The following is a 25,560-nucleotide window of genomic DNA, read 5'->3' as shown; positions in this document are numbered from 1 at the left end:
CATATGGAAATCCTGAAATTGCAAACTGAGACTGAACTTGTAATAATTACAACAGGGAGGAAACGTTCACAGAGTAAAAGTTTCACAGAACAAAAAGCAGTAGAAAATTTAATTCAGTTTTACATCATAATTATACAATCATGACAGGCTTCCATTGTCAGTCTTCACATGATTAATCCAGCATTTAATATAAAAAGCACATTCACACAAAACACATACTGTAAGCACACATTCTACCTACAATTCCATGTGATAGCATAGACAAAACAATAGCATAATTCTTTTAAAACAATCTGTACAAGGTGTCTTCATCCAGTGAAATTCATAATCTGGGACATTGAAACCAATTTCTATCGATTCACAGCGGGAACAAAAACATTTACAGTACAGTTCACAGGCTATTTAGACTTCCTTCGTTTGGCCTGGGTTGGGCTCGCTCCAGTTTCTGTTAAATAAAACAATTGTATTAGCGAAAAAAGGTAGCATAACATTTGTTTAACTAAGGTGTAATGACAGATATCCAACAAGATGCTGGTTTGTTTCTATTACCTTTTACAGCAGCACTGGTTCCAGGCCTAGCCGATCTCTTCCTTATGCCGCTGTCCGGAACCGTCTCCTCCTCCACCTCCTTCTCTGCTCTAGAGCTGCGTCTACTCGGTCCCTTGGGCTTCTCTACAACAGTTCTGGGAGGACCAGACAGAAAAACAAACAACAGACAAGGAGGGACAACACAAGGGTGTGTTACTAAAGTTGCAAGGGTTTGCTCAGCTCGGCTCTACTCAGAGAAACATATTATACCACACAGGACTCTGCTGTTTTTCCTCGTCTACCACAGATACTGTCCATCTTCATCCCGACAGCATCCACTGCGTCGACATGACCACTGCTTGTGTCTTTGCAGCCCAAACATGTTTAAATACATACCTTGGGACTAAGTTGATGGGCGTCTTTCTTTTCTTTGCCCATCTGTGATAGAAGTGGAAAAACAGCGGTAAACTATAAACTGTGCTGAAAAAACCCAACTTCACTTCCCCACCATATTATGTCAATCCCAAGGAAAAAAATATGGCTATTAAAGGTCAGTGGAGTGGTACAATTTGCTTTTTGATAGGCTGTCCTGTGTTTTACATACTGACATGCATTAGTATATTTATATTGTGGCATGCTAATACATACCAAGTGCTGAGGCCACGTGGCTCATTGATTTCACCATTTTCCCCCCTGGCCAACCAAATGAACTCCCTGAGTTTCAGTAGAGTTAGAAATGACTAAGCACTTCTCCTTCAAGAGCACAGGCCTAAAGACTATGCCAGCTTTCCAGAGACAAATATGAGGGCACACCTTATAGACCCCAGCACATGAAGGATTTCACAGCTAATCAACAATACAGCAGTTATAAGTATAACAATGTCTTGAGGAATCTTACCCTTGCTCTGGTCCTGTTGAGACCTCTTCACCTGAACAGGACAATTGTAACAAAAGTTATTATTTGTCCACTGAGTGTTAAGTAACTCATGTCAGATGATATGGAACTTCACTTTTCTGTTTAAAAAACAAGTATTATTAATACATTCCCAAATGAAAGAATAAAAAAAACATACCAGACTTCTCACTTGGAACAGGCTCATGCGATTGTGAGGCTTCTGGTTGAACAGGTGCTGGAAGGGAAGAATCAATTAATACAACATGTTTTACTATGTAAAAAGAGTTAATCATTGATATTATGAATAAAACAATTTAGAGAGATGATGCAAAATTCAGCAATGTGCCTAGAAACCCGTCAAATATTATCATTCGTCGGTACATTTCTTGTCCTGCACCTGTATGCACACACTAGTTTCTCTTTTTGAGTTTGTGTCTAACATTCATAAAGTTAAGATTTACAAGTAACCTTAGTATGTGCATGTATCAACAGTATGTAAATGAATTTAATGTTCAAATTCAAATTCAGCAACAAACCTGTTTGATAAACCCTAATCCTGCTGACATTTTGATTTGTCTTTTAAACTAGACAATAATAAGGATTAAACAGGAGTTTCCATAGTGCAGAGCTGCTTATCTTATCTAGAAAATGTCATTAAATTAGAAGTATTATTGGATGCAGTTAATTACATGTTGGGGCACCAAAATGATCCAGAAATGTACAGCAACGCCATAGCCATAATTTTTTTTGTGTTTACCTTGGGCGGTCTGAGAGGTTTCAGCAGGTGCTGCAGCTGGCTGCATAGGGGGCTCCACAGTTTGAGGCTCCACTGTTTGGGGTTCCGACTGAGCTGCCGAAACTCCCCTGGAGTTAGCAACTGGGGAGGATGTGGCAGAGGGAACATCCTGACCAGGTCCAGGTCCGGAAGAAACCGGAACGATGGATGGTACAGAACTTTGTTCAGGAGTGACTGTGGGGGTTAAGGGCAAGCTAGAAGAAGGGACACTCGTAGTAGTACTTACTACAGTGACAATAGGAGCTTTAGAAGTTAAAGCCTGTCCTGGGCTTGAAACTGAAGCAAGGGCAGGCAATGGAGCCTGGGTAACAAATTGATTAGGAAGAGCAACTTGGCTAAGAATGGGAATTGGAGAAGTTGTAGGCAGTGCAATGTTGTTGGGGGCAGCAGCAACAATAGTTTGGGGAACTAGGGGTTCAGTCTGAGTAGCAGGACCATCAGGAGTAAGACAGATCTGTGGCGGCACTGCCCCCACTGGTCCCTGTGCAGGCCTATCTACTGGACTCTGCTGGGAGTCAGCTGTACCCACAACAACTCCAGCAACCTGTGCAGGTTTTCCTTTCACTTGGGTAGCAGGAGGTGGGGACATGGGGCTCTTGCGCATGGTATTTACAGCCCCTGGACTGGAGCAGGGTGGAGGAGAAGACAGGGGTGGGTGAAAGGGAGATGAAGCTGAAGGGCTGGGATGGGGAGAGGGCTGTTGTAATGGGGGACTAGATTTCGGAGCAGGAATGGCCTCGACTACATTTTCTGTTTTGACTGTCCCTGGGTTATTTTGCTGAGGAGCTTGGAGAGTACCAACTGGGACTGATGAGGACATGCTAGTGGCAATCTGCACCTGCCCTATTGAACTCCTGGTAGGCTGAGTGCTGGTCATATTAGCCATAGATGACTGGGTGGAGCTTTGGGCAGGGGAAAGTTGGATGTTTGTAGTGGACACTTGGATAGGCCCCACCATGGTTACTGACTGGGATACCACTGTGTTATTAGGGGCCACAGATGAGCCTGGGACCTGGAAAATTGGGTTAATGAATACAGGGGTGGTGGCAATAAACTGAGGTCTTGGGACAGGAGTCTGCTGCCGGATGTCTTGAGGTCTGATGTTCTTGTTAGGTACAGCCATCATGGTGGAAACCATAGATGTTGGTGCCTGGGAGGTGGGGGAAGATGTAATGGGGTTAGAGGTGACAAATACAGTGATTTGGTTGGGGGTTATGGTGGTAGAGGAGGCAGGAATTTGTATGACTGAGTGAACATTTGTGACAGGTTTAGGACTAGGGCTTGGGCTTAGTTTAAGGGATGAACAAGGTGGATTTACAACAGAGCTGGAGTTAGAACTGGTACTAACAGTTGGGGCAGGACTGCTCTGCCCAGAAGTGACTGGGTTTGAGCTTACACTTGTGATGGCATTAGTGTTGGTACTAAGGGTAGCAGTTGGGTTCACATTTTGATTTGGACTGACACCAACAACTGGAACAGGGTTTTGGTTAAGGCTGGGGGCTGTATTTGAGTTAACATTAGTGCTTGGGTGTAAGCTGGGAATTGAAGTAGGTTGTAAATAAGGGCTACTGGTAGGAACTGGGGCAGCAGGTTTGGGCTTAACTTCTGATTCATTAAAAGCAGCAGTTGTTGAAACAGAGGCCGACATATCTGTACTCTGGGATGCACTGTGGACTGCTCTCTCTAGATCCGAACCAGAGTTCGGACTGTCTTTTCCTAAAACCTCCCTAACAGTATTGCTCTGTATGGGCCGAAGTGGCATGTTTGGGATACCTGTGTTATCTAGCAACTGGTTGAGGGAGGTTGGAGCTGTCCTGAGAGTAGGCGAGACCTCAGAGTCCTGTGAAGGTTCTGCATGTTGTACAGATTGCTTATTGACTGTCCCGGCCTGCAGTTCCGAGTCAGGTTTAGACTGCTGGGGCAAGGGGAAACGAGGACTTGCCATTCTGGGAGCCGATAACTCTCTCAAAGGCTGTGGCAGGTGTTGAGGCTGTGGCATGTGTCGCTGCTCTGCTGTCATCAGTCCCTGACTGTCCCTGACTCCCTCTGCAGGGTTTCCTTGCAACCCATGGAATAGGTTCTGGGGCTGCTGTGCCTCCACACCCCCACTGACTTGAGAAGGCATGGACACTGGACTTTGGGGTACTGATGTAGGGCTAAGCATCATTGCTTGCCCCTGGTTGTTAACCAACTGCTGCTGTGGTGGAGGACAGCTGTTGCCCATCTTTGTTCCTTTCTGTCTCCCTGGACTTGGGGTAGCTGACTTACGACTGGCCGCTGGACTTGATCTTCGACTATTGCTAGGACTTGCCCTCTTAACCTGCCCCCCTGGCTGCTTGTCCTGTTTAGTGCCTGTAACTCCTGGTCCAGTGCCAATAGAGAAAGACTGTTGATTGTTGTTAGTGTTATTTCCACCTGCACTTCCATTGTTGTTGTTGCCTGGCAGAGTTAAGCTAGGAGGGGCCTGACCAATGGCTTTCAGAGTTGTTGGGTTAAGACCCTGCTGATCAAACCCCCTGTTTAGGTTAGGCTGCCTGGGAGGAAGAGGAATGTTGATTTTGGGAGGAAACAGCCCTGCAATAGAGGCATTCAGCCTTTCAGGTGAAAGATTGATTTCTGAGGGCTCAGTACTTGGTGGACGATTTGTTGGGGTGAGGGGATGGTGGTAGGGCCTTGGGCTGGCTCTGTTAGGAGTTTTGGGCCTGGAGCTCTGGGATGTTGTTGGGACACTGGAAAAATGAATGCCTGGCATGGGACCTCCTTGCTGAGGCTGTGTGGATAACTGTTGCTGGGGACTCGCTCCAGTGTGCTGAGGCATTGGTGATGGACCAGTGCCTTGTTTCAACATGTGAGTGTTGGAACCTTGATTGGCCATCATCTGTTGAGTCCCATTTCCTGGCTGCACCCCAATGTCTGGGCCAACAGGCCTGTCCTGCTTCAGATGTGTCCCTGCAGAGGCATCTTCTGATCCAGTCCCTTGAGGACCCTGCCCTACATCAGGATGGGACATTCTTCGTGCAACACCGGCAAGCTAGAAAGATAATCAATCAATAAACATACGAAAAAATAACACTTCACTCACAGATTTAAATCAAATTATGCAATGTAGATGTCAATATCAAGTTTACACAAGTTGCACTACTTATCCCTCACCTGTGAGTTCACCATCATGGGCATCCCCCTGGCTTTGTCGGGCGATGGTGGTACCCCACCATGTCCTTGAAGGCTGATCATTACAGGCATATTTCCTTGCTGTGAGACAGGAAGTCTCTGCACTTCAGGTGTATTTCCCATTCCCCGAGGAGGGAGCTGCCCTCCTGGAGGGATGGACATGCGATTCTTGGCTTGCTCCTGTTGCATCTTCAGCATCATCATCATCTGCTGCTGTTGCTGCTGAAATGCAAAAGGTGAGGCAACATTGAATAGATAAACTTAACTATTCAGTTAATACCAAGCAGTTTCAAAAGGCCATATAATAATAACTTATAATACCTGCTGTTGTAGGTGTGGCTGTTGAGTTTGCTGCTGCTGCTGTTGCAGCTGATGAGGGTGCATTTGAGGCTGAGCTTGACCCGAAGCCTGTGCCCCCGTCATCCCCTGCTGACCTTGAGCATTCTGGAGACCCTGCATCTGCATCTGTTGCATCTGCTGCTGTTGCTGCATCTGCTGCTGCTGTTGTTGTTGTTGTAATTGTTGTTGCTGCTGCATTTGCTGCTGTTGCAATTGTTGTTGCATTTGTTGCTGCTGCTGTATTTGTTGTTGTTGTTGTATTTGCTGCTGTTGCATCTGCTGCATTTGTTGTTGTTGTTGCTGCTGCTGCTGCTGTTGTTGCTGCTGCTGCTGTTGCTGCTGCTGCATAAACTGCATTGGTACTTGCTGCAAAACTCTCTGGTCTCCAGGTTGGCCGGGAAAGCCTGGGAAATGTAAAGACAGGCATAAATATACAGACAGTTAGTTGTAACCATAATAAAAATGAATAAAGCAAACATGACGTTTCTTCAGCTAAAGAATCAGCACAGTAATCCAATATCTCTACCTGCAGGCCTATTGGCAAAATCAGCAAGTTTCGGTCCTGGGCTGTCTAAGCCCAAATTTTGTTCACTACCAAGATTTGGCAGTTCTGAATCCTCCATGCCAGAAGCCACATCAAGACTGCTAAGAAAAAAGGTATGAACAATTAATGCAAGTTATTTGATTTACTTTCATTATCAACCATGGCAAAAGTAAAACTGTAACAAATAAAAAAAATATTACCCAAGTCCCTCTCCTTGCTGTTGTCCTTCTCCCTCTTTCGGCTTCTTCTTTCGTGCCGCCTTTTTCTTTTTGGGTTTGGCCTGGTTGCCACCCCCAGCTCCCTGTTTTCCCCCTGGCCCAAACTGGCTTGCTGAGATATCACTCTGAAGCAGGTTGACCAGCAGTGGGCTTGTCAGTGTAACATCCTTATTGACAGGAAAGCCTCCTGCCTGTCCACAAGGTCCTCCCATTGGCATCTGACCTGGAAACTGTGTGTTAAAGTTCATGCCGTGACCTGCGAAGTGGCCATTTCCCATCTGCATGTGCTGAGGGCCAGTCATCATGCCTTGCTGCTGTGCCTGCATATCAGGGACCATCTGCTGGACACCCAGGTCTCCTGTTCCACTATTAGGATCTCCCAACACATGTGGGTGTTGTTGAGCTGCCTGTTGTTGTTGTTGAGCTGCCTGTTGTTGTTGTTGTTGTTGTTGTTGTTGTTGTTGTTGTAACAAGGCCTGTTGCTGTTGTTTCTGCTGCTGTTGTAACTGCTGCTGTTGCAACTGTTGTTGGATAAGAGGATGACCAGCAGGGAGCCTCATCTGTTGCCCATGCATGCCCATAACTTGGTTGGGATTCCCAGCAATAGGAACCTGCTGGGACTGCTGCTGATTCATCTGCTGATGTTGTTGTTGCTGCTGCTGCTGCTGCTGTTGTTGCTGCTGTTGCTGTTGTTGCTGCTGCTGCTGCTGCTGCTGCTGCTGTTGTTGTTGCTGCTGCTGCTGCTGCTGCTGTAGCTGTTGTAACTGGTGCTGTTGTTGCATCTGTTGTTGTTGGAGTTGAGCCATTTGCTGCTGCTGCTGCTGCTGTTGTGGAGTCATCTGTTGTGGGCCAACCTGGCCCTGGAACTGAGCCATGTTTCCTGGAACATTTGGAGAAGGACCTCGCATCATCTGTCCCGGCATGACCCCTGCTGGAATCTTGCCTCCAAATGCCTGCTTGTTGCCTTGCATCTGGTTGGCAACCATTTGCTCCATCATGGAATTTTGTTGCTGTTGCTGCTGCAGGAGCATGGCCTGGTGCCCTTGGCCTCCAACCATCTGTCCCTGCCCATGCATCACCCCCTGGCCTTGCTGAGGCATCATCTGCTTGGGTGGGGTCATCCCTCCTCTCTGCCCTTGACTAAGGGGCCTTGAGAGGACAGTTTGACCTCCACCCTGGCCTTGAACCTTCTGACTGGGGGAGGAGGACACGGGCTGGGCCTGATGCTGGAGGCCCATCATCTGGGTCTGGAGGCCAGGCTGTTGCTGTCCCATGCTGGGCCCAGCAGTTGTACCAGGGGGCACAACTGCCATGTTACTCTGTCCACCCATAACATTAGGTTGAGCATGGGGTGGTCCCTGCATTGAGTTTGGTGTAGAAGGTGACGGCTGAACTCCTGATATAAGAGGAATAGGGAAATAAAAATAAAAAAAAGAATAAAATAGGTTTTCCAAAAAGGTAATGACCTATGTCTTATGCCAAATGCATGGTGAGACATTTTAGTTCCCTACTTGTAACACCCCAAAAAATATATTTTGCCAACCAATCTTGTTATTACAATATCATATTTTTGCTATATTATTGCTAAGTTCTCTGGTTTAACAAACAGCCTAATTGTATTAAACTAATACATTTTGTAGTAGTTTGATTGATACATGAGATGCAGTACTTTAAATTAAGTAGTCATGCAAAGGTCTTTTTTTTTTCAATGTCTTATTAAACAAAGTGCACATGCCTCATTTGTTAAGACAAAGAAGGTTTATTATTTAATTGATAAAATATCTTCTTTAAGCATATTAAATTGTCACAAGTATGTGATAACTTAATTCAAGGGATCTTTGCCAAAAACATTTGTCATGGTGAAGGTACTTTACAAATATTGCGGTAATTTCCAGATCAAAAGTTGTTAATTTTCACTAAGACATATACCATATCCATCTTCAGTGTTGTACACGTTTTACCTGTGTGAGTCATCCCTTGGCTGTTTTGTAACTGGTGATTGGGGCCTCCACCTGGTGTTCCCGGAGTGCCGGCACTCACCTGACCTTGGACAAAATTTGGGTTTGGAAAGCCCATGGGGCGCTTTTGCATGCCTGAAATTAATATGGATTTGTTGATTTATTTTTGTTGGTGAAAGTTAGGAACAAGATTTATTATAACCTCAACATTACATGCTTCTTTAACTATGGCCCAAAATATTATGACCTTTTCTTTTTTTCTTTAAATAAGAAATGGAAACAGACAGTAACCCACCTGGGTGAACTTGGGACCCGGGCTGTCCATGCTGGGGCATTCCCATGAACCCTTGTTGCATGTTACCCTGCTGGCCGAGGGCTGCCCTTCCTGGAGATCCAACACCCTGGGGAAAACCCTGTGGAGTTGTGGGTCTCTGAGCCATCATGGGAGGAGTCCCTGGTGAACCCTGCTGAAAAGGAGACGATGAGGACCCAGGGGACTTGGCGGTGAGGTTGCCCTGCTGCCCAGAAGTTGGGGGAAGAGGTGGAGGAACTCTTGGCGCTCCTGCAACCCCACCAGGGCCAGCCTGTGGGCCTTTAGGTTGGGGGGCTGCAAACTGACCAACTCCAGCCTGCTGCTGCTGTAATTGCCCCTGTCCCATTGCATTGAATACCTGCCCAGCTTGCTGGCTGCCAAAGGGATAAGGAGGTGGGGGATGACTGGGAGTTTGAACTGTAGCAAGGGAAGTTGGGCGTTGAACAATTTGGCCTTGTGGAGGAGGCTTTCTCCAGGCAGGGCCTCCTTGAGGAGCTTGTTGCTGAAGGACCCCAGGGGGTAACTGGTTCCAGCCAGGAGGCACAGCCATCTGGCCTGATGGGTTGAATGGAGGTCGAGGTCCGAGCTGAGAGAGCTGAACTTGCTGTTGGACCTGTTGTTGTTGTTGTTGTTGTTGTTGTTGTTGGTGCTGCTGATGTTGTAGCTGCTGCAGAGCTGCTGGGTTGAGAGGTCTCCCGGCTTGTAGGGCCTGCATGTGATGGGCAGCCTGAGGAGGCATTTGGCCAGTCCCATGGGGACCAGCTTGTTGGTGTTGAAGTTGCTGTTGCTGCTGAGCTGACATACCTGGCATCATTGGATCCATCACATCTGTGAGAGCAGGAGAAGTAATTTTTCATTATTTTTCTGTTCAAGGGTGATTTACAACATGTTTCATGAGATGTAACAGTATGTGTATTCATCCAGAATCATCATGGTATGGACATCACTGTTTGGTGTATGCACTCATACAATGAATACGTCCGATAGGTAAAAAGCCAGTCACAGATGGCAGTATCCTATCCCGAATCAATGTAGCAGTAATGCTTGTAACTGTTTGTCAACTGCTATTAAACAACAAATGCAAAAGAAGCAGACACAACAAAACACAACAAAATTAGAGTACTCTAGCAAGATGACACAGGGAAGCTAGACGACCTGCCTGCTCCTTTAAAATCAGTTTTAATATTTATACCAATAATAATAATAATAATACAAGGAGTTAGAAAGTGTTTTTAAAAATCATAGTACAACTGACTATAATATAAAAAGCTGCATTATTTCAATAACAGTAGGCCTTTTGTTACCAAACTTATAGCAAAGCCTGTTAAGAGTGCTACGAAGGTACTTATAGAGCTGGAGTTATATCCAGTAACCAAACACAGCGCTCTGTAATGGAGTTTGTCTAAGTTTGAACAAACTACAGCAGGCTGTTATGTTTTGATGTAAAAACAAAATGTTAACTGTTGTCATCCGTAACCACCAGCGGATACCTCTATGCAACAGACACGGTGAGATGAAACAGAGAAAAGTCACGATTCAGCAGATCACGTGCGGCCCGACCCATGGGGATCTGATCTGAATGGAACATCCAACAGCTTCCACAGCTGCTTTTGGATCTCACATAGAGATGCAGGAGGATTTTGACCTCACAGACTCACAAGTATATCATAAATATGATACATTGCTTTTGAGACAGGTATTTTATTTTGTCCCCTACTTTATATTGTATTCATGTTAATTTTTTCAAATCAGGAGATGGTATTCATTACGGTTTCTTTTAAATTTGCATCAATGTGTTTTGTTTTTTTCTTTTTGTAGCTTAAGTTTAATACGCTACAGCCAGACTGTAGGAACTATCACAGGCAGTTCAAAATGACACTAGATAGAACAAACTGTATCTTCTACTACTGTGGGTTTCAAAATAAATGACAGAAACCTAGAATTGTGCATCATTGCTTTTTCCCGTTTTACTGAATTCTTTTCAAACCTTGACTCCAAAACCGAGGTACTTATCAAACCGTGATCAAATCCTACATACCATTAGACACACAAGAAGAAGAAAAAAAGATCAGAACCTGTCTGTGAAGTTGGTCTGGGTCCACGAGGATGCATTTGTCCACTGCTGCCTGGTACCATAGCCTGAACTGCCATACCAGGCCCAGGAGGAACCATTGATGGATTCGGCATCCTTACCCCTCCTATGGAAATATTAACATAATATACAATAAGTGGGGGGAGAAGAAAATAGCTTATGTTACTGTATTGACTAGGAAACTTAATAAAAAAATATTGGTTGTGTTATTTCCTGTGTTACATGTTTATCAATGTGTATACCCCTGGGCCAACTGTGATAGGCTGTGATGACAAATTTCCCCCTGGGGTGAAAATAAAGTTTTGTATTGTATTGTAAATAATGAGAAATACAAAGTTTATGAAGCTCTTTACAGCTTTTTATTTTACTTCTTTCTTTTAAGATAAAGGTGTGTCAGCAATATAAATGAGACAACAACAAATGTTTGCTGATTAGACGGTGTTTCTATTAACTTGGTATACATTCAACTTGTAAACAACTAAGTTAACTAATACCTGGACCAGGCTGACCTGGGAAGCCGACATCCATTCTCATCTGGCCAGGTGCTCCAATTGGTCCATTCACTCTGACCTCTTGTCCTCTATTTGGACCCACAGCCACATTGATGGCCCCTTCCCCTGGAATTCAACAGAGGGAACATTTATAACCAATAGTCACAACAGGAGGTCTTGTTGGATTCATTTATTTTGGTATTGTCTTTGGGATCTTGTTTTGAAATAGAAAACAGTCTTAAGTTTGTCCGTATACCTTCAATCTGTACTGAGAGAATCCCCAGGTCTCTGAGCTGCTGCTGGTTGTTCTGGGCCAACAATCTGAGTCGCTCAGCAGCATCACGAGGAATGTTGAAGGTAACCCGCACGCTGTTCCATGGCTCCACATGCTGTGGCTGTAGCCTATCAGGGCCTAGAAGTGAGACAATGAATTGACACAAAGTTACAGTTACAGTGTATGTGCAGTGAAGCATTCTGCAGACAAAGTACGGATGGACATGTTATTGTTACTGGAATATACAAAATCAAACTGAAAATATGGACGTTTTAAATAAACATTTGTAATACTAAATTGTTTTAAACGAAGAAAGCAAATATACCTCTAAAGAATGCTACGTTCCACTATCCAAGACATGCCTTTGTATTCATAAAGTAATAAAGCATGGAAGGCTGCAAGACCTAAAATGCTATCATTGTACTAAAATGAACAGCAGGAGCAGTACAGTGGATAACTGGACTTGGCAGCTCCCATCTGTGTAAGAATTAATAAAAATGCACCAGTAATGTCTTAAAGTTGAAGAAGATTTTATATTAAAAGAGTAGATATTAAACCAACCCATATCAAGCATGTTTGGTATGCCACTGATGATAGTTTCAAGTTTTTGTTTGAAGTCCTCGTCCTCCATATTCCCTTGAAAAGCAACAAAAACTGTAAAATCTCCATCCTCGCTGCCGTTTTCCTCTGTACCATCTCGGTTGTTTACTTCTTCCTCTTCTGAAACTGCGCATCCATGGCATCCGTCGGCATCCTCCCCTGCATCCTCCCCAACACCTGAGTCCCTGTCGGAATCATTATCAGGTTCCAGGTACTCTGTCCTCTGGGATAACTGAGGCGGGTTACGTCGATGTGCCATCCTCCCCTTTAACTAGGAGTGGCGTTTGAACCGTTTTAAGCTGAAAATACAAATGACAGACAAAATGAGCATTTGGTCATTCTATAAACGCCCTTTGTCACAGCAGTAAAGCAACAGAGAATCAAAAATACAATCAGTATTGTTGAAGATGAAATTAATGTAATAAAGTAGATAAAGCTGGTTAAATTGGTGCTGTTCTCTACAACTTATCACTTCAAATGGTATACGCTGCACGGTGAGACAACATCAGAAAAAAAAAAGTTGGATATTACTTATTTTAAGCACACATCCAAGTGAATGAATGACAAATGTTTCAGATGTAATGTTAAAAACACACCTGTGCCTGAGTGACAGCACTGTGGACGCTGTTTTCATACGTGAAACAGCAGACACGTCAAAAAAAAAAAAAAAAAAAAAAGGTCAAAAGCCGTACAGGTGGACGGACAATCTTAGTTACCGAGTTATTTATTTAAGTCAAACACGGTGACATTATGCATTCACTTTCTAAACCCCTATGGGGCAACTTGTTTAACACGGTCGGCCCTGCAGCAGCACGGGCCTAAGCGCAAACCTAAGGTAGCGCAACAATATCAAATTAAGGAAGAGACAAATATCCTGAATACAATGTTACAGTGCATTTCAAGCCTGCACACTCTTAAACAAGAAATCTAATTAATGCGTTTCTAACAGGCGTCGCTCTTACGAGTGTTTGAATATTGACGACAAGGCGGCTCCTTTGAGGTTCTCAGAAGCTCCAGTTAGCAGTGGTTTGCTAAGTTAGCTTCGTAGCACTCCAGATAACTCAAAATGAATTCGTTTAAACACAACGTAGCGACTCTCCGCTGTGCTGGCTTTAACACCACATGCGGCATCAGCGATAAATCACTCATAAGCATGCAAAAAAAAAAAAAAACCCTTACCACATATATTCTGAAAATAAAGTTCAACCAGTCGACATCTGCTAGCCGGATTAGCTAACAAAACATGAATCACAAGCAAGTCAGAAGAAACGACGTCAAGCTGGCAGGAAAAATAAACTACTTCCGGTGACGTCCAAAACGCGCCGTTCATTTTCATAACAAAAAAAACACATCCAACATTGTTATGTTTTCATCAAACTAACACTTTGCAAATCCGGTCTTTTTCTTCAAATGGTGAAATCATGTTGTTAAGCGTAGTTTTCAGTCTTCCTAAAGGATTACAGAGTTACATTTTTTTTTAATGGTTATTTGATCTTTAATCACACTTTACATTAGTGTTAAATTACTCACAGGTTTGTAAACAAAGCCTTTTGGAATTTGTAAAATACAGCAGCAGTTTTGGTGTGAAGTCATCCATCGTATTATCCAAGTATCTGCAAAGCTCTCTTATTATAACTACAGAAGCGTATATACATCAAATGCACAGGTATGGATGAACACACTTTCAACAATGTTAGGATGTATGCAAACATTTTAATACCTGGGTTTGGACAGCTGATTTCTTTAAATGAAAAAAATAAAAATAAAACAGATACAAATGCACATGAAATTAAAAAAAAAAAAAAACATCAAGTGTTTTGCAAATGTGTGTCTAAAGGCTGGTACTCTACAGTACAGGAAACAAGCATCAACAGTCATATTGCACTAGTGCCAACAATAGAAGTTAACAACATGTTTGAGTGGAGACCACTGGTCATCTTTAAATAAATCACTTTTTGATGCCGTTTTTTTAAGCTGATGGTTCAAAACTTCAAAACTTTCTAATAAAAAAAAAAAAAAGAACAAGTACACAGAATAAAAATGAACAGCCTTTTTCTCAAATGTGCTTGTTGAATGCATTTTGTTCCAACACTCGAAAAATACATACAGCCCAACAAATATTCATATAAAATAGACAGATTACATTCAATCAATTTTTAAAGAATCTGAGCATTTCCAATGTAAAAACAAGAATTGCTGGTTAATTTAAAAAAGTAAGCCACAAGCTTTAACTGAGAACAAATACAATTTATATTTAAACCATACACTTAATCTACCATTCATATTAAATAACAGATGTTAAGTTGTGAGCTAAATCTTAAGGAAATAAAATAAAATCTGAAAATCTTGCTGTATTTCTGTATGTTTTAATTATGTATTATTCTAAACATGGTCCTATGAAGCCTTTAATCATTTGCAACAGTTAAAACTCCAGAAGCTGTACCAAACAACATCTAAACACAGTTAAATACAATTTAAAGAACAGGAGGGTAAATGGTTTAGCCTCTTTGATGTGTTTTTAAAGTTAGGTTAAGGTGTGATAGTGCAATGCTTTCTCTCATGTTTAGTTGAATTACCTTCGTCATTTCGAAGAACGTTAGGTGGGTCAGTACACCCAAGACCATGCATTTGGGGCAAGCGGTGGTTTCCTGGTGTGACATCATTACTTCCTTCATGTCTTCCCATTTTGGTTCAAGATCGCTTTGTTCATTAAATACATTTCCATCCCAGTTCCTGATCCCTTATTTAGAGTGAGAGTATATGCTTAGTACATCATAGGCCAGAAACAAACTGTCACTCAGTGCTGTGAAAGTTTCCCCTTTTCTTTTTGTCACTTCAGACAAAAGAATACAGTCTAAACCTCCATACCGCACATTTTTTGTACTCTGTATGGGGAACTGGAATCCATCAGACATAAATCAGTTAATGCGCCTTATATCTCTATGGCCTGTTCCCTGTAATATAGGACATTAACACTATCTACTATACACATGGGCATTGGATGTTGCTTGAGGCTGTGAGAGAGGGCATGCTAACATCAGGATGTGAGATGATGATACGCTGTAGGTGACTGAACAATTAGACAATCCAGGATCCTTTTCAAATCTCTACAAGGTAATCTCAGACAAAGTGCAGCGACAGTCAAGATGTCGAACTTCCCTGTTATCTTATATTTAGTGTATAACTTGACGTGCAGGTATTCCCTCTCTAACCATAAACCCTACAGTGTTACTCTTACCACTTCTTCATTATGTCAAGTGTTGAGGGAACAAGCCATACACTAGGGCATGTTGGACATAGTGAGTGCAGAGGCATCAGCACTTCTAGGGTCCTTCACCCCAATGATGAGGTCATTGGTTCTGCGAGTGCCCTCCACCAATGAGAGAACTTCTGCCCTCTCAACCTTGTGACCTTTGGCCTGCAGCAACTCCACGTCTTCCTCTGAAAACTCAGCTACAGTGGGGAGAGAAAGTGTGGGAAAACAGGAGGATGATCTGAAGTTAGTAAGAAGAATAGACTCTGGAAAATATTGTCAAACTTAATATTAAGGTTAGTAAAAGTGTTCACATTACATTACAGACCTCAGATCTTTACACCTGAGTCTTGTCAGTCAAAGGAAAGATTTTAAAATCCTTCTCGTAGTATGTAAAGCAATAAACGGTATCATGCCAAAATATGTGTAATCCATACCCCTCGGGTCCTGAGGGACATGTATGAGGCTGCTTTTAGTTTCTACGCTCCTCAACTGTGGAACAAGCTCCAAGAGAACATGAGGCTTTCTCAATCAGTTAGCTCTTTTAAAACAGGTCTTAGAAAATATGTATATTTCCCGTTGCCTTCCAAGAAGTTCTGAGACACAGTGTTTTAAGTTTACAGCCTGCCACTTGGTTGTTCCAGCATTGCTTCATGTATTATGATAACAATAAAAAAAAACAGACTAGACTGACAATATATGCTTTGAATCTGCAACTGATGATCCGAATCAGGAACAATTTTGTAATTATGTTTTCTTAACTGTGTAACGGCAATTCAAAAGTTATCAAAATAATCTGCTATTTGGTTTTCATTGTAAAGTAACTTTAGAAAAGTGTTTTCTGATTACAGGTAGATTTTAAAATGCAAGTATTTCCATTACAAGCCATTTTCACAAGATCATTCTTTTCACAGCAAAGCAAGTCAACAAGAATATTTCACAAAAAGTGGAAACAAAAAGTCTAATGACAATGTAACTCCTGGCAAAAGGGCACTATACCTAGATACATATGATCTGTTAAAATCAGAACAGACATTCTGTAGATGCACTGCAATCCTAGTTTTTGTATGAACTCAGATACATTTGGATCAACCAATGAACACTAGTGATGGATTGATAGTAACTTACAGTCCACCAGAAGGATGTTGGGCTGCAGCTGCGGGTGGAGTCTTCCGAATGTTAAGCTGTCACTCATATTTTTACGTGAAGACAGAACATTCAGAAGCACCTGAGGGAGAGCAAAAACAGAAAAAGAAATATTGAATTACAACACAAATAAACAAGTTGCAAAAAAATGGACAGGGACAAACTAAAATGTATTTTTAGAAAGATATTAATGTCATCAAGCATACCTTTCAAAAGTTCTTGAAGTCATTCAATTACCTGTGTGATTCCACTGAGAGCTTTTTCTCCATTGGAAGATCCAACAGCTAAGTATGTGCCACATAACCCCACGGCAGGCCTCACGGCGGTGGGCATCAGGAAGGACATGGGTCTCCTCCCAGGCTGCAGGTTGTTATGCTACAGCAAAAGAACACAAAAACCATAAGAGCTAAGAAGCTGCTAAAAGACATACCTTCATTGAGAAATCAATACATGCTCAATTAACTTAAGACAAAATGCACAATTACTGGGTTAGGTGATGAGCTTTTTGTTTTATTGGGCCAGGAGAAGTCCAGGATCTGGCTATTTAAGAGGATTCCAGAAGGAGTCACTATCCCACTGCCAAATGGTTTGTTTAGAGAGCTGAAAGAGACACAAAAAGTATACTGGTTTTAGTAGGAGTTTTCCAGTGGTATCATGGCACTTTCAACTAAGTATATTAAAAACACAGTTCAATTAAAGCACAAGGTACCTCATGACGGACACGATGTGGTCGTCTGGGCCCATGACCATGACCTGGGCAGCTGTTGCACCCTCCTCCAAGGTGAAAGAGGGAGTATAATGGTCAGCAGGGAAGGCCTGAGAGTCGTTTATCATTTGGCGGAAAAAGTCAGCTTGTGATTTACTTATGGAGAGGAGATTAAAAAAAAAGGCACCATTCAATTTAAATCTTATATTATTTCTTCCATTAAAATCTTATATTTTAATTATATACAGAAGAAACCTCTACCTCTGCATCTTCATGACTAGTTCAGACACAGAAGAGTTCATGGGGTCTCCCAGCCCACTAGCCAGAGCAAGAGCTATCTTTAAAGCCTGGGAGAGGAACGCAGATTTAAAATGAATTTTGGAAGCAAAGCAGTTACTGCACTTATCTGATCGTATTTGCTGTATAGTGGTGAAGCAGTTAGCACACTACCTCTGCCACCCAGTGGTGAGTGCTGTTCCTTGGCATCTGGCTGGTAATGTTGAAGCCTTCCAGGATGTTCAGAGCAGTGATCAAGCCAACACCTGCATGTGGAGCTGGGGCCGTCATCACATGGCGTCCTTCAGAAAACACCAACATATCATACGGCTGACATCATAATCATTTTGATTATGTGGAATTGTATCGGTGAAAATAAAATCCTGAATCATTTGCGTGATAAACAAAATCTCTGAACACTGACTTCAAAACAGTAGATGATGATGTAATGAGCCATTTTGGTGTTTAAAGACTGCTTAATGGCAAAAGAAAATGTCGACAGACTCACATAATGATGAGGCAGAAAAACTCAGTGTACACAGGTGCTGCACTAATTATTGCAGACCTGTTCACCTGGTATCACTGAAACACTGTATATGTTCAGTTTAATGTCAGTAAGAACTAGTTAAGCCTTCTTTAAATGAGCTATGGACACAGCTATGTAGATTCTCTCTGACTGTTATTTTTTAATGGAAGAAATATATCATTTTTAAAAGAATTAAAATATTTACAAATCAACATTTTGTTTCACATTTTTAACTTCCTTATTAAGTAGCCATGTAAGAAGAAAGATTATGTATAGGGAGCGTGGGAGGAACCATGGTGAGGAGGACCCTGATGTGAATCTGAGGGGTCTCGTCCCGATCACAACTCGCTCACTATGCATAATCACTTACATAAACATATGGGTACTAAACTACACTGTTTATTTTTTTTTACTTTGTATAAAAGAGCAGCTAAAGGAGCATGTGGAGTTTAAATAGTGGGATGGGGATACCGGGCCAATACTCTTATAGCAAGACAGAGCAGTCTATGCAGAACACGCTCCAGTAAACTGTTGGTTTGTGGAGTCAAAAAGAGGCAATAAAGGTGAGTTATAAAGTCCTCTTTTGTTTTGCTTCCTGTACAATCTTGCTTATAATTAATTCTATGGGGCAAGCTTGATGGTATATTTGGGGGGACGGTTTATTTTTACTTCACTGGTTAGCTTCATGTAGCTGGAAGCAGCAATAAAGTTAATCTTGACACAGCCCCTAAAAACAGGTATCATCAAGGTGCTCATTGATCTTTGCTTCGGGTCAAGTGAGTTTTATGGATGCTACCTCATATGGATCCACTGTAATTAATCCAGCTATTTACCTTGATAGATGACCTCTGCTGGCTGCTGTAACACTGTGGCGTAGCTTCCAAAGTCATCCTCTGTGAGCACGCCGCCTCTTGCTTGAACCTGAAAATGAATTAAATGTTTAGCTGCAATAAATATCTACATTAGAATCTAGACTTTTGAAGCACAACAATATAAAGACAACCCAGCCTTACAATCTGATTGATTAATACTTCAAATAATAGCTACAAATGTTTTTAATATTAAGTTATCTAATAACTGAAAAAAAGGAAGAAAATAATACTTAAAAAAAAACGTTGCAGTTTTTGTTGAACTGATAATAACCACTAAACTAATTCTGGAATTATAATGAAAAACTTGCTTTTTATTTTGGAGATTATTTTGTTACAAAACAAATACAGCCCACTGATTTATCTTTGATATGAATTCATTGTTATTTTCAAAGGATACTGCAGCACTAATCATAGGTTTGAGGTGTAAATGTGACTTTTCATGGAGAGCATACAGAATTTGTGACCCAGAAGCAGACAAGGGTAAAAACAAATAAAATAAATGACAATAATATCTTACTGCTGCCGTCATTTCCTGCGTCAGATTTCCACTGTAGAACTCAGATATCCCCTTGACAGCGACTGCATCTAAGATGGCTGCCAAATCAAGACGTCTGGAGAAAAGCCCAGAGAGGGGAGCCTGTCCGTTTGGAAGGAACAAGTCCTGAAATGCATCTGACATGTTTTGATCCTTCGCTTTAGCCAGAGCTTCAGCTACAGAGAGGGGAAAGAAGAAGAAGAAAAAAAAAAGATCTCACCTAATCTCAAAGTGTGGCTCAGGAACAACACTGAGGCTACACAAAAACAGTGTTAATGTTTTTTTGCAGGCACATTGTCATTTGTGATAGTGACTTAACCCAGTGATTTTGACATCTTAACACTATACTTACCGAGGTCATGAGTAACATTAAATCCATTTCTGGCCACATCTGCTGCCATGGTAACAACATCATTCCAAGATATCCTAGGGAATCCAAAAGTCATAAAAGTTTGTAAAACCTTTTTAAACTATAAATCAATATATTAGAGATTACTGTGAAAAAACAATACCCCAAGGTATCTGTGCATTACCCTTGCATGGATAAAGCAAGTTAGTTTTTTCAGTTACATCCACTTCTCAACAGCTGAGACATCAGGATCGTGGTAATTACATATCAGCGTAATTGCAGCCCAACACAATGGCTTAAAAATAACGTATTCCCTTCTTAACACAGCTGGTGATTCTTTCATGAAATCACCCCTTCGCTTTGCACGCAGACCTCATTCAAGCAGACAAAAAAATTAAAGATTGTGTTATTCTTATCCTAAAATGATTATAATGCATTATGTTTCAATTATAAGGGCGATGCCACAAAACAACACAGCGTTGTGTCAGTGTGTAATCATCTTATTTATGTCACACTGCTTGTTGCACACATTTGAGAATGGAGCTAATATTCTTATCATCACATGGACTTTGTTGGCTGTGACTCAGTGTTTGTCTGATCCCTGCCACTCACAAACGGGTTTGATTCAGTATTCTCAAGGATTTTTACTGGATCTAACTTTTACTGGTTTCGACACGTGTACACAATTTAGCAAATAAGCTGCTTTCCAATGTTTAGTTTGATGCTGGGTTGGTGAACTGGATCTTGGACTACTTAACATGCAGGCCCCAGGCAGTAAGGGCGAAAGGGGCTCAATCGGAGAAGTGGTTTTCATCCACAGGCTCACCCTAGGGGTGTGTCCCGTCCTCTTTATTGTACATCTTATATATAAAAGACTGCAGGAGCAACTATGACAACAGCCCTCTCCTGAAGTTTACGGACGACACGTTTTAATTAGTGTGCTCCAGGACGGAGAGGTCGATCACAGGCCAGCTGTGAAAGATTTTGAGGAGTGGTGCGACTACCACTTCTTGAAGCTCAACATCAACAAAACTAAAGAGATTGACATTCAACCTTCCCAACTATGATCACAGGCACACCTGTTGAGAATGTTGTCTGTTACAAGTACATGGTCACAGTCATTGATAAGAACTAGAATCATGACCGGAACACAACTGCAGTCTGCAAAAAGGGCCTGCAGAGACTCTACTTTCTTTTCGTTTTAATGTGGACAAGACATGATGGTTTCATTCTACTGATCTTTAATTGAGTCCATTTTAACCTTTTGTTTTATCTCATGGTATGGTGGTAACCTTTCAGTGCACAATACAAATCATCTGTCCAGTATTGTTTAAACAGCCAATAAAATAATTGGCACATAGCAACTTTCCCTGTCAGATATATGGAACAGACAAATAGTGAGAAAAGTCAAGTCTGGCCAGCTCTGACCGTCCCCTCTTGGAGGAATTTGTCTCCCCCTCCCCATCAGGTTGTGTTGCATTGTCCTATGTTTTTTTTTTTGTTGTGTTTTTTGTCTACTGCTGTAAATAAAATGACCCTTCAGGGACAATAAAAGACTGAACTGAAATGAACTAAACAACAATGAAGTGAGGAATGCAGAAAATCCAGAAACACAAATGACAGCTATTCATGACATGGTATTGACAAAGAGTAAAGACATAAAGAGATTATCTAAAAGTTTCCATACCTGCCATAGAGCTGGTGTGCCTGATGCAGCCCATTAAGCATTCCCGGTACTCCCACAAGCAGGCCCGACTTAAATTGGAAGCAGTAAAAGGGTGTACACACAATTACTGGATAGATAGATACTTTATTGATACAGAGGGAAATTCAAATTACTAAACATTACTAAACACTAATACTAAACAAAAACAAAAACATGTCTTCTGATCACAAACAAAAAATATTACTTACATTAACATCAAGGTTCCTCTGCAGCATCTCCTCTTGTATGGCAGACGGCGCCGTCTCTCTGAAGTCAATGATCCTTGTCTCATTTTTACGGATGTCATGCACCAACATAACTCCACCGCTGTAACATCAACGGAGCACAAAGCTGGCTTAATATAATAATAATGATGTATTAATCCTGCTAGGGGAAATTCGGTTTTTACACTCTATTTAATGAATATGAGGCCGAAATACACACACATGCACAAACAGGATGGAGATGGAGAGGTCTCAGAGTGAGAGGGCTGCCCACAGCGAGCGCTCCAGAGCAGTTATGGGGTTTGGTGCCTTGATCGAGGGCACCTTGGCAGTGCTCAGGAAGTGGACTGGCACCTCTCCAGCTACCAGGCCAATTTCCGGACTTGGTCCGTGCCGGCACTTGAACCGGCAACCCTCCGGTTCCCAACACAAGTCCCTACAGACTGAGCTACTGCCGCCCACTGAGCTAATGCCATTCAGCCAAGTCACAGAGCTTTAGTGATAATCCTGCTAAGAAGAGATTTGTGTGTCTATCACTCACCCTCCAATACCAGAGGTGTGAGGGTGGACAATTCCTAAGCAGAGGGCAGCGGTGATGGCGGCATCAACACTGGACCCCTGTTTCCCGAGAACATCAAAGCCAAGGGATGTACACTGCGCCACATCTGTTACCACTGCCCCTTGGTTAAAGACCTTGAAGGAAAACAAGAGAACATAGCTGGAAGGTAGAAGGGGGCACTAAGAGGATCACGTAAAAATTATTCAAAATCCCATAATCACCCAAAATTATTCCATGAGGAAGTAACACTAAAGCAAAACGGTTACAAGTCCAACTGTAGATGTCACATCCAACACATACAACCCTTACCTGTGGGTCTCCAAAGTAAATCTGCATGATGAGAGCTACTGTGACTCCAGTGGCGAAAGTGAGACACGCTGTGATGATGACCGTTAGTCCATCTCGCTGGCAGGCACAGTCTTCTACAAAGGGGTCTCTGGTGGTCTCCCGCAAGGATGCCATATCATTGCTAGCCAATTCCGAAGCTGACGAGGGGAGACGCTGGAGGCGAGCTGACTTCAGGAACAGATCTGGGTCTTGATCGACAAAACAACAACAATGGTTTAATTAACCAGGAGAAGAGCTTTTTGATACTGCAAATCTTTTTTTCTCCCCCTTAGATCAAACTCCATAAAAAAAGTGTCCTTTTATAAACTACTGGAGGATAATTGGGAATTCTGGCTGAATGTACATTGCCCGCACGCCTGTCCACCATGGGGTCCAGAGCCTTCAGCCGCTCTGAATATTGACTCTCGCTCCATTTTTAAATCCCATCTCAAAACACATCTTTTTAAAGTGACATATTCTGTCTGCTCATTATCCATCCTGTCTCATAAATCCTCTACACAATGAGTCATACACTATACATTGTCTTTTTAATGTTAATTTTATCAATTGTAATTTCTTGTTTTTAATGACCTTGAGTGCCTTTAAATAAAACATATTATCAGTTTTATTATTTATCATTGATTAAGGTCATTCAAAATTCTGGATCTAGCTTGTCAAAGTAGGTGCTCGTCTATGCCACACAAGATACTAACTTCGGAAATGTTGGGGTTGTTTGATGGTCAGAAAATAAAATCAAGGAACCTGAGGACTTGACCTTAAGAGCTTAAGAAACTTTGAGGGACCATTTTTACTACCTCTTCATATTACACTGATAAAAGCACTAACCAAGAAAATTTGAAAATCATAATCAAATACAGGCCGGTAATGCTAAATTTCCATTAGCAGCAGCCCATTGTTGAATCCAACCTTTAGAAATAATGTGAAACAATAAAGCAGTGAAAACAGCACTTTGGATATTTGACTGGAAAACAATGCAGCTCTGTGCGTGCTCATACAGAAACCTAAAAACACTCAACTACATATTCTCTTTCGAAGGTAGAACGTGTTGTCGCTGACTCCGATCTGGCCTCACTCACCAGTGTCATGCTCACTCAGGGCATTGTCATCATCTTTGCGCGATTTAAGGGTGTTTTCCCCAGACTGCGTCTCATCCTCTGGCAGCCGCGGGAAGCTGGTGATGCTCATGTAGTCCACTGGAGAGTAGGCACTCCCCAAGGTTGTCTCTGGATTTGCATCTTTATCTGCCAGGCATCCACTTGGATAACCTGCCACGATATCAGGGGCAGGGCTGTGCATGGCTACAGTGTTAATCTTGCAGTATTTATCTTTAAGGTGTGTGGGGGGGATTTAGGCCAAGACACCTTTAACTCCAGTCACATATGCTTCTTGCCTGGGTCAATCTTTTGTTCATCCAGTGCTGCTGTAGTGTTGATGAAATACATCCACTTTTTTTTTTTTCTTTTAGATCTTCAATGTATCATTATATCACAATTCTCCTGTAACCCTATTTTCTTGTTGAATCAACTTCATAGCCAGGACAGGGGTGTGTTGCTCTGATGATGATGCATTTCTCCAGTCATGTAGGTTTCCACCTGCATGAAGAAAAAAAAAAAAAAAAAAAGAAGCAAAACATGCAGGTCAACGTGTTTTCAGAGAGGCATATCCTTTGAGAAACCTTTGGGCAGCCTATATCATTAGATAACATCTTTACATATTGTCTAATGACACAGACAATGAAGCTATATGTTTATTATTCTCCTTCTACTTACCGTGCATGAGCAAGCACCCAAAGCCTACCGCAAAATATTTACATGCGACAACATGTCTGTGTCGACCACAGCAAAGCGAACTACATGACCATGCTAATATTTTATTTTTTAACAACAGTATTAAGTGTTAAAAAAAAAAAAAAACACGAACGCGGATTTAAACCCCGAAGAAGAAGAAGAAGAAGAATATCGTGTACTGCCACAAGCTAGCAGGTTTCTAGTAATTCTGCGGAAACCACACGGCCCTCCCCAGAAAAAAGCTCAATTCGTTGCCAATGTCACTTACCGTTGTCTTGGTATGAGTGTAGTCAAATAAAAAATAAAAAAGCATCCCAGACGGTGTTATTAGGGGATCTTGAACATGGCAGGTGACGTGAGTAGTATGAGTAGCTCTCCGTCACCAAGACTACAAGAGCTGCGAGAATCACGACACTACACGGCAGGAAGGGAAGTTAGCTTCACGTTACAACTCGGGATAAACCGGTAAGACCTGTCGTAGAAATTCAGCTTACTGTAACTTAAGCTTTTTTTTATTTTTATTTTTATTTTTATTTTTTTTAAACAACGAAACCAAGATCCAGCAGAATACTTTTACTGTTTCAATTTGGATGTAATATTCTTAAGTTACATAAATTAGCCTATGTTTCCTCCGAGTATGTTTTCGTCGAGGCACCAATATCAGACTTACTTCCATAAATGGCGTTGGGCCTTTAAAAATCCTCTAAATCTGATCTCCACTGTTGATGACAAAATTCCTTCCTTCTTTTTTTCTTTTTTTTTTAGCAAAGGTGCATCAAGCCGCTTCCAATCCAGTATTACGACTGTGACTAAAGGGTCAACTTCCCATGGACACACACTCTCCAAGCCTTGTTGATTTGTAGGGAAGTGGATAGACAGGTTATAGCAAGTCTGCAGAATGCAGATCCAATTACAAACATTGGTTCTTCCCATGACCTAACTCGTTTGTTGGTGCTCCACCTATTAAGTAGTGGGTAGAGGATCCTAAAAGGCTCAATTGATAGTGCATTGTAATCCAGAGAGAGGTCAGCTTTACTTTAGGACACTTCAGGATC

General features: G+C 42.0%; 2 protein-coding genes across 9 annotated transcripts; both read right to left on the bottom strand.

Moving 5' to 3' along the window:
- Positions 1–95: 95 nt before the first annotated feature.
- On the bottom strand, positions 96–13,552 carry ncoa6 (nuclear receptor coactivator 6). 7 transcript variants are annotated; one of them, XM_065961070.1, is made up of 17 exons: positions 13,399–13,552; positions 12,181–12,518; positions 11,602–11,757; positions 11,349–11,471; positions 10,838–10,960; positions 8,745–9,590; positions 8,453–8,584; positions 6,474–7,887; positions 6,256–6,374; positions 5,712–6,133; positions 5,373–5,612; positions 2,181–5,250; positions 1,602–1,658; positions 1,427–1,457; positions 925–966; positions 550–683; positions 96–445 (listed from the first exon to the last, which is right to left on the bottom strand). In XM_065961070.1, exons 2-17 carry the CDS (start codon positions 12,476–12,478, stop codon positions 399–401), a joined length of 7,254 nt encoding a protein of 2,417 aa, XP_065817142.1. In that variant the 5' UTR covers positions 12,479–12,518; positions 13,399–13,552; the 3' UTR covers positions 96–398. The 7 variants fall into 7 exon arrangements, with proteins under 7 accessions (XP_065817142.1, XP_065817143.1, XP_065817145.1 ...); XM_065961071.1 differs by having other exon boundaries at positions 5,373–5,609; XM_065961073.1 differs by having other exon boundaries at positions 5,373–5,603.
- A 360-nt stretch (positions 13,553–13,912) lies between these two features.
- LOC109992334 (glutathione hydrolase 7) lies at positions 13,913–25,355 on the bottom strand. Of its 2 annotated transcripts, none has more exons than XM_065961077.1 (16): positions 25,176–25,355; positions 23,795–24,310; positions 22,680–22,906; positions 22,353–22,504; positions 21,797–21,914; positions 21,570–21,637; positions 19,886–19,959; positions 19,516–19,709; positions 18,960–19,047; positions 17,775–17,902; positions 17,586–17,671; positions 17,328–17,480; positions 17,104–17,218; positions 16,856–16,993; positions 16,601–16,700; positions 13,913–15,672 (listed from the first exon to the last, which is right to left on the bottom strand). In XM_065961077.1, the coding sequence occupies exons 2-16, from the start codon at positions 24,012–24,014 to the stop codon at positions 15,500–15,502; spliced, it is 2,034 nt and encodes a 677-aa protein (XP_065817149.1). In that variant the 5' UTR covers positions 24,015–24,310; positions 25,176–25,355; the 3' UTR covers positions 13,913–15,499. The 2 variants fall into 2 exon arrangements, with proteins under 2 accessions (XP_065817149.1, XP_020500541.1); XM_020644885.3 differs by lacking the exon at positions 25,176–25,355 and adding an exon at positions 24,774–25,090.
- Between the last annotated feature and the right edge of the window lie 205 nt (positions 25,356–25,560).

This window comes from Labrus bergylta, chromosome 12 (genome assembly GCF_963930695.1).
Source record: "Labrus bergylta chromosome 12, fLabBer1.1, whole genome shotgun sequence".
Classification (NCBI taxonomy): Eukaryota; Metazoa; Chordata; class Actinopteri; order Labriformes; family Labridae; genus Labrus; species Labrus bergylta.
The sequence above is the reverse complement of the archived record's forward strand: the minus strand, read 5'-3'. Positions and strand labels throughout refer to the sequence as shown.

Coding starts and splice junctions, on each gene's coding strand:
- LOC109992334 (XM_065961077.1), bottom strand. CDS start 24,014: ATGCACAGCCCTGCCCCTGATATCGTGGCAGGTTATCCAAGTGGATGC. Junction 17,903..18,959: donor AGCAGAGGTCATCTATCAAG/GTAAATAGCTGG, acceptor TGTTTTCTGAAG/GACGCCATGTGATGACGGCC. Junction 15,673..16,600: donor CAACATCCTTCTGGTGGACT/GTAAGTTACTAT, acceptor TCCCCACTGTAG/CTGAGTTTTCAGAGGAAGAC.
- ncoa6 (XM_065961070.1), bottom strand. CDS start 12,478: ATGGCACATCGACGTAACCCGCCTCAGTTATCCCAGAGGACAGAGTAC. Junction 10,961..11,348: donor CCCAGGTCAGCCTGGTCCAG/GTATTAGTTAAC, acceptor ATATTTCCATAG/GAGGGGTAAGGATGCCGAAT. Junction 5,251..5,372: donor CCATGATGGTGAACTCACAG/GTGAGGGATAAG, acceptor TTATCTTTCTAG/CTTGCCGGTGTTGCACGAAG.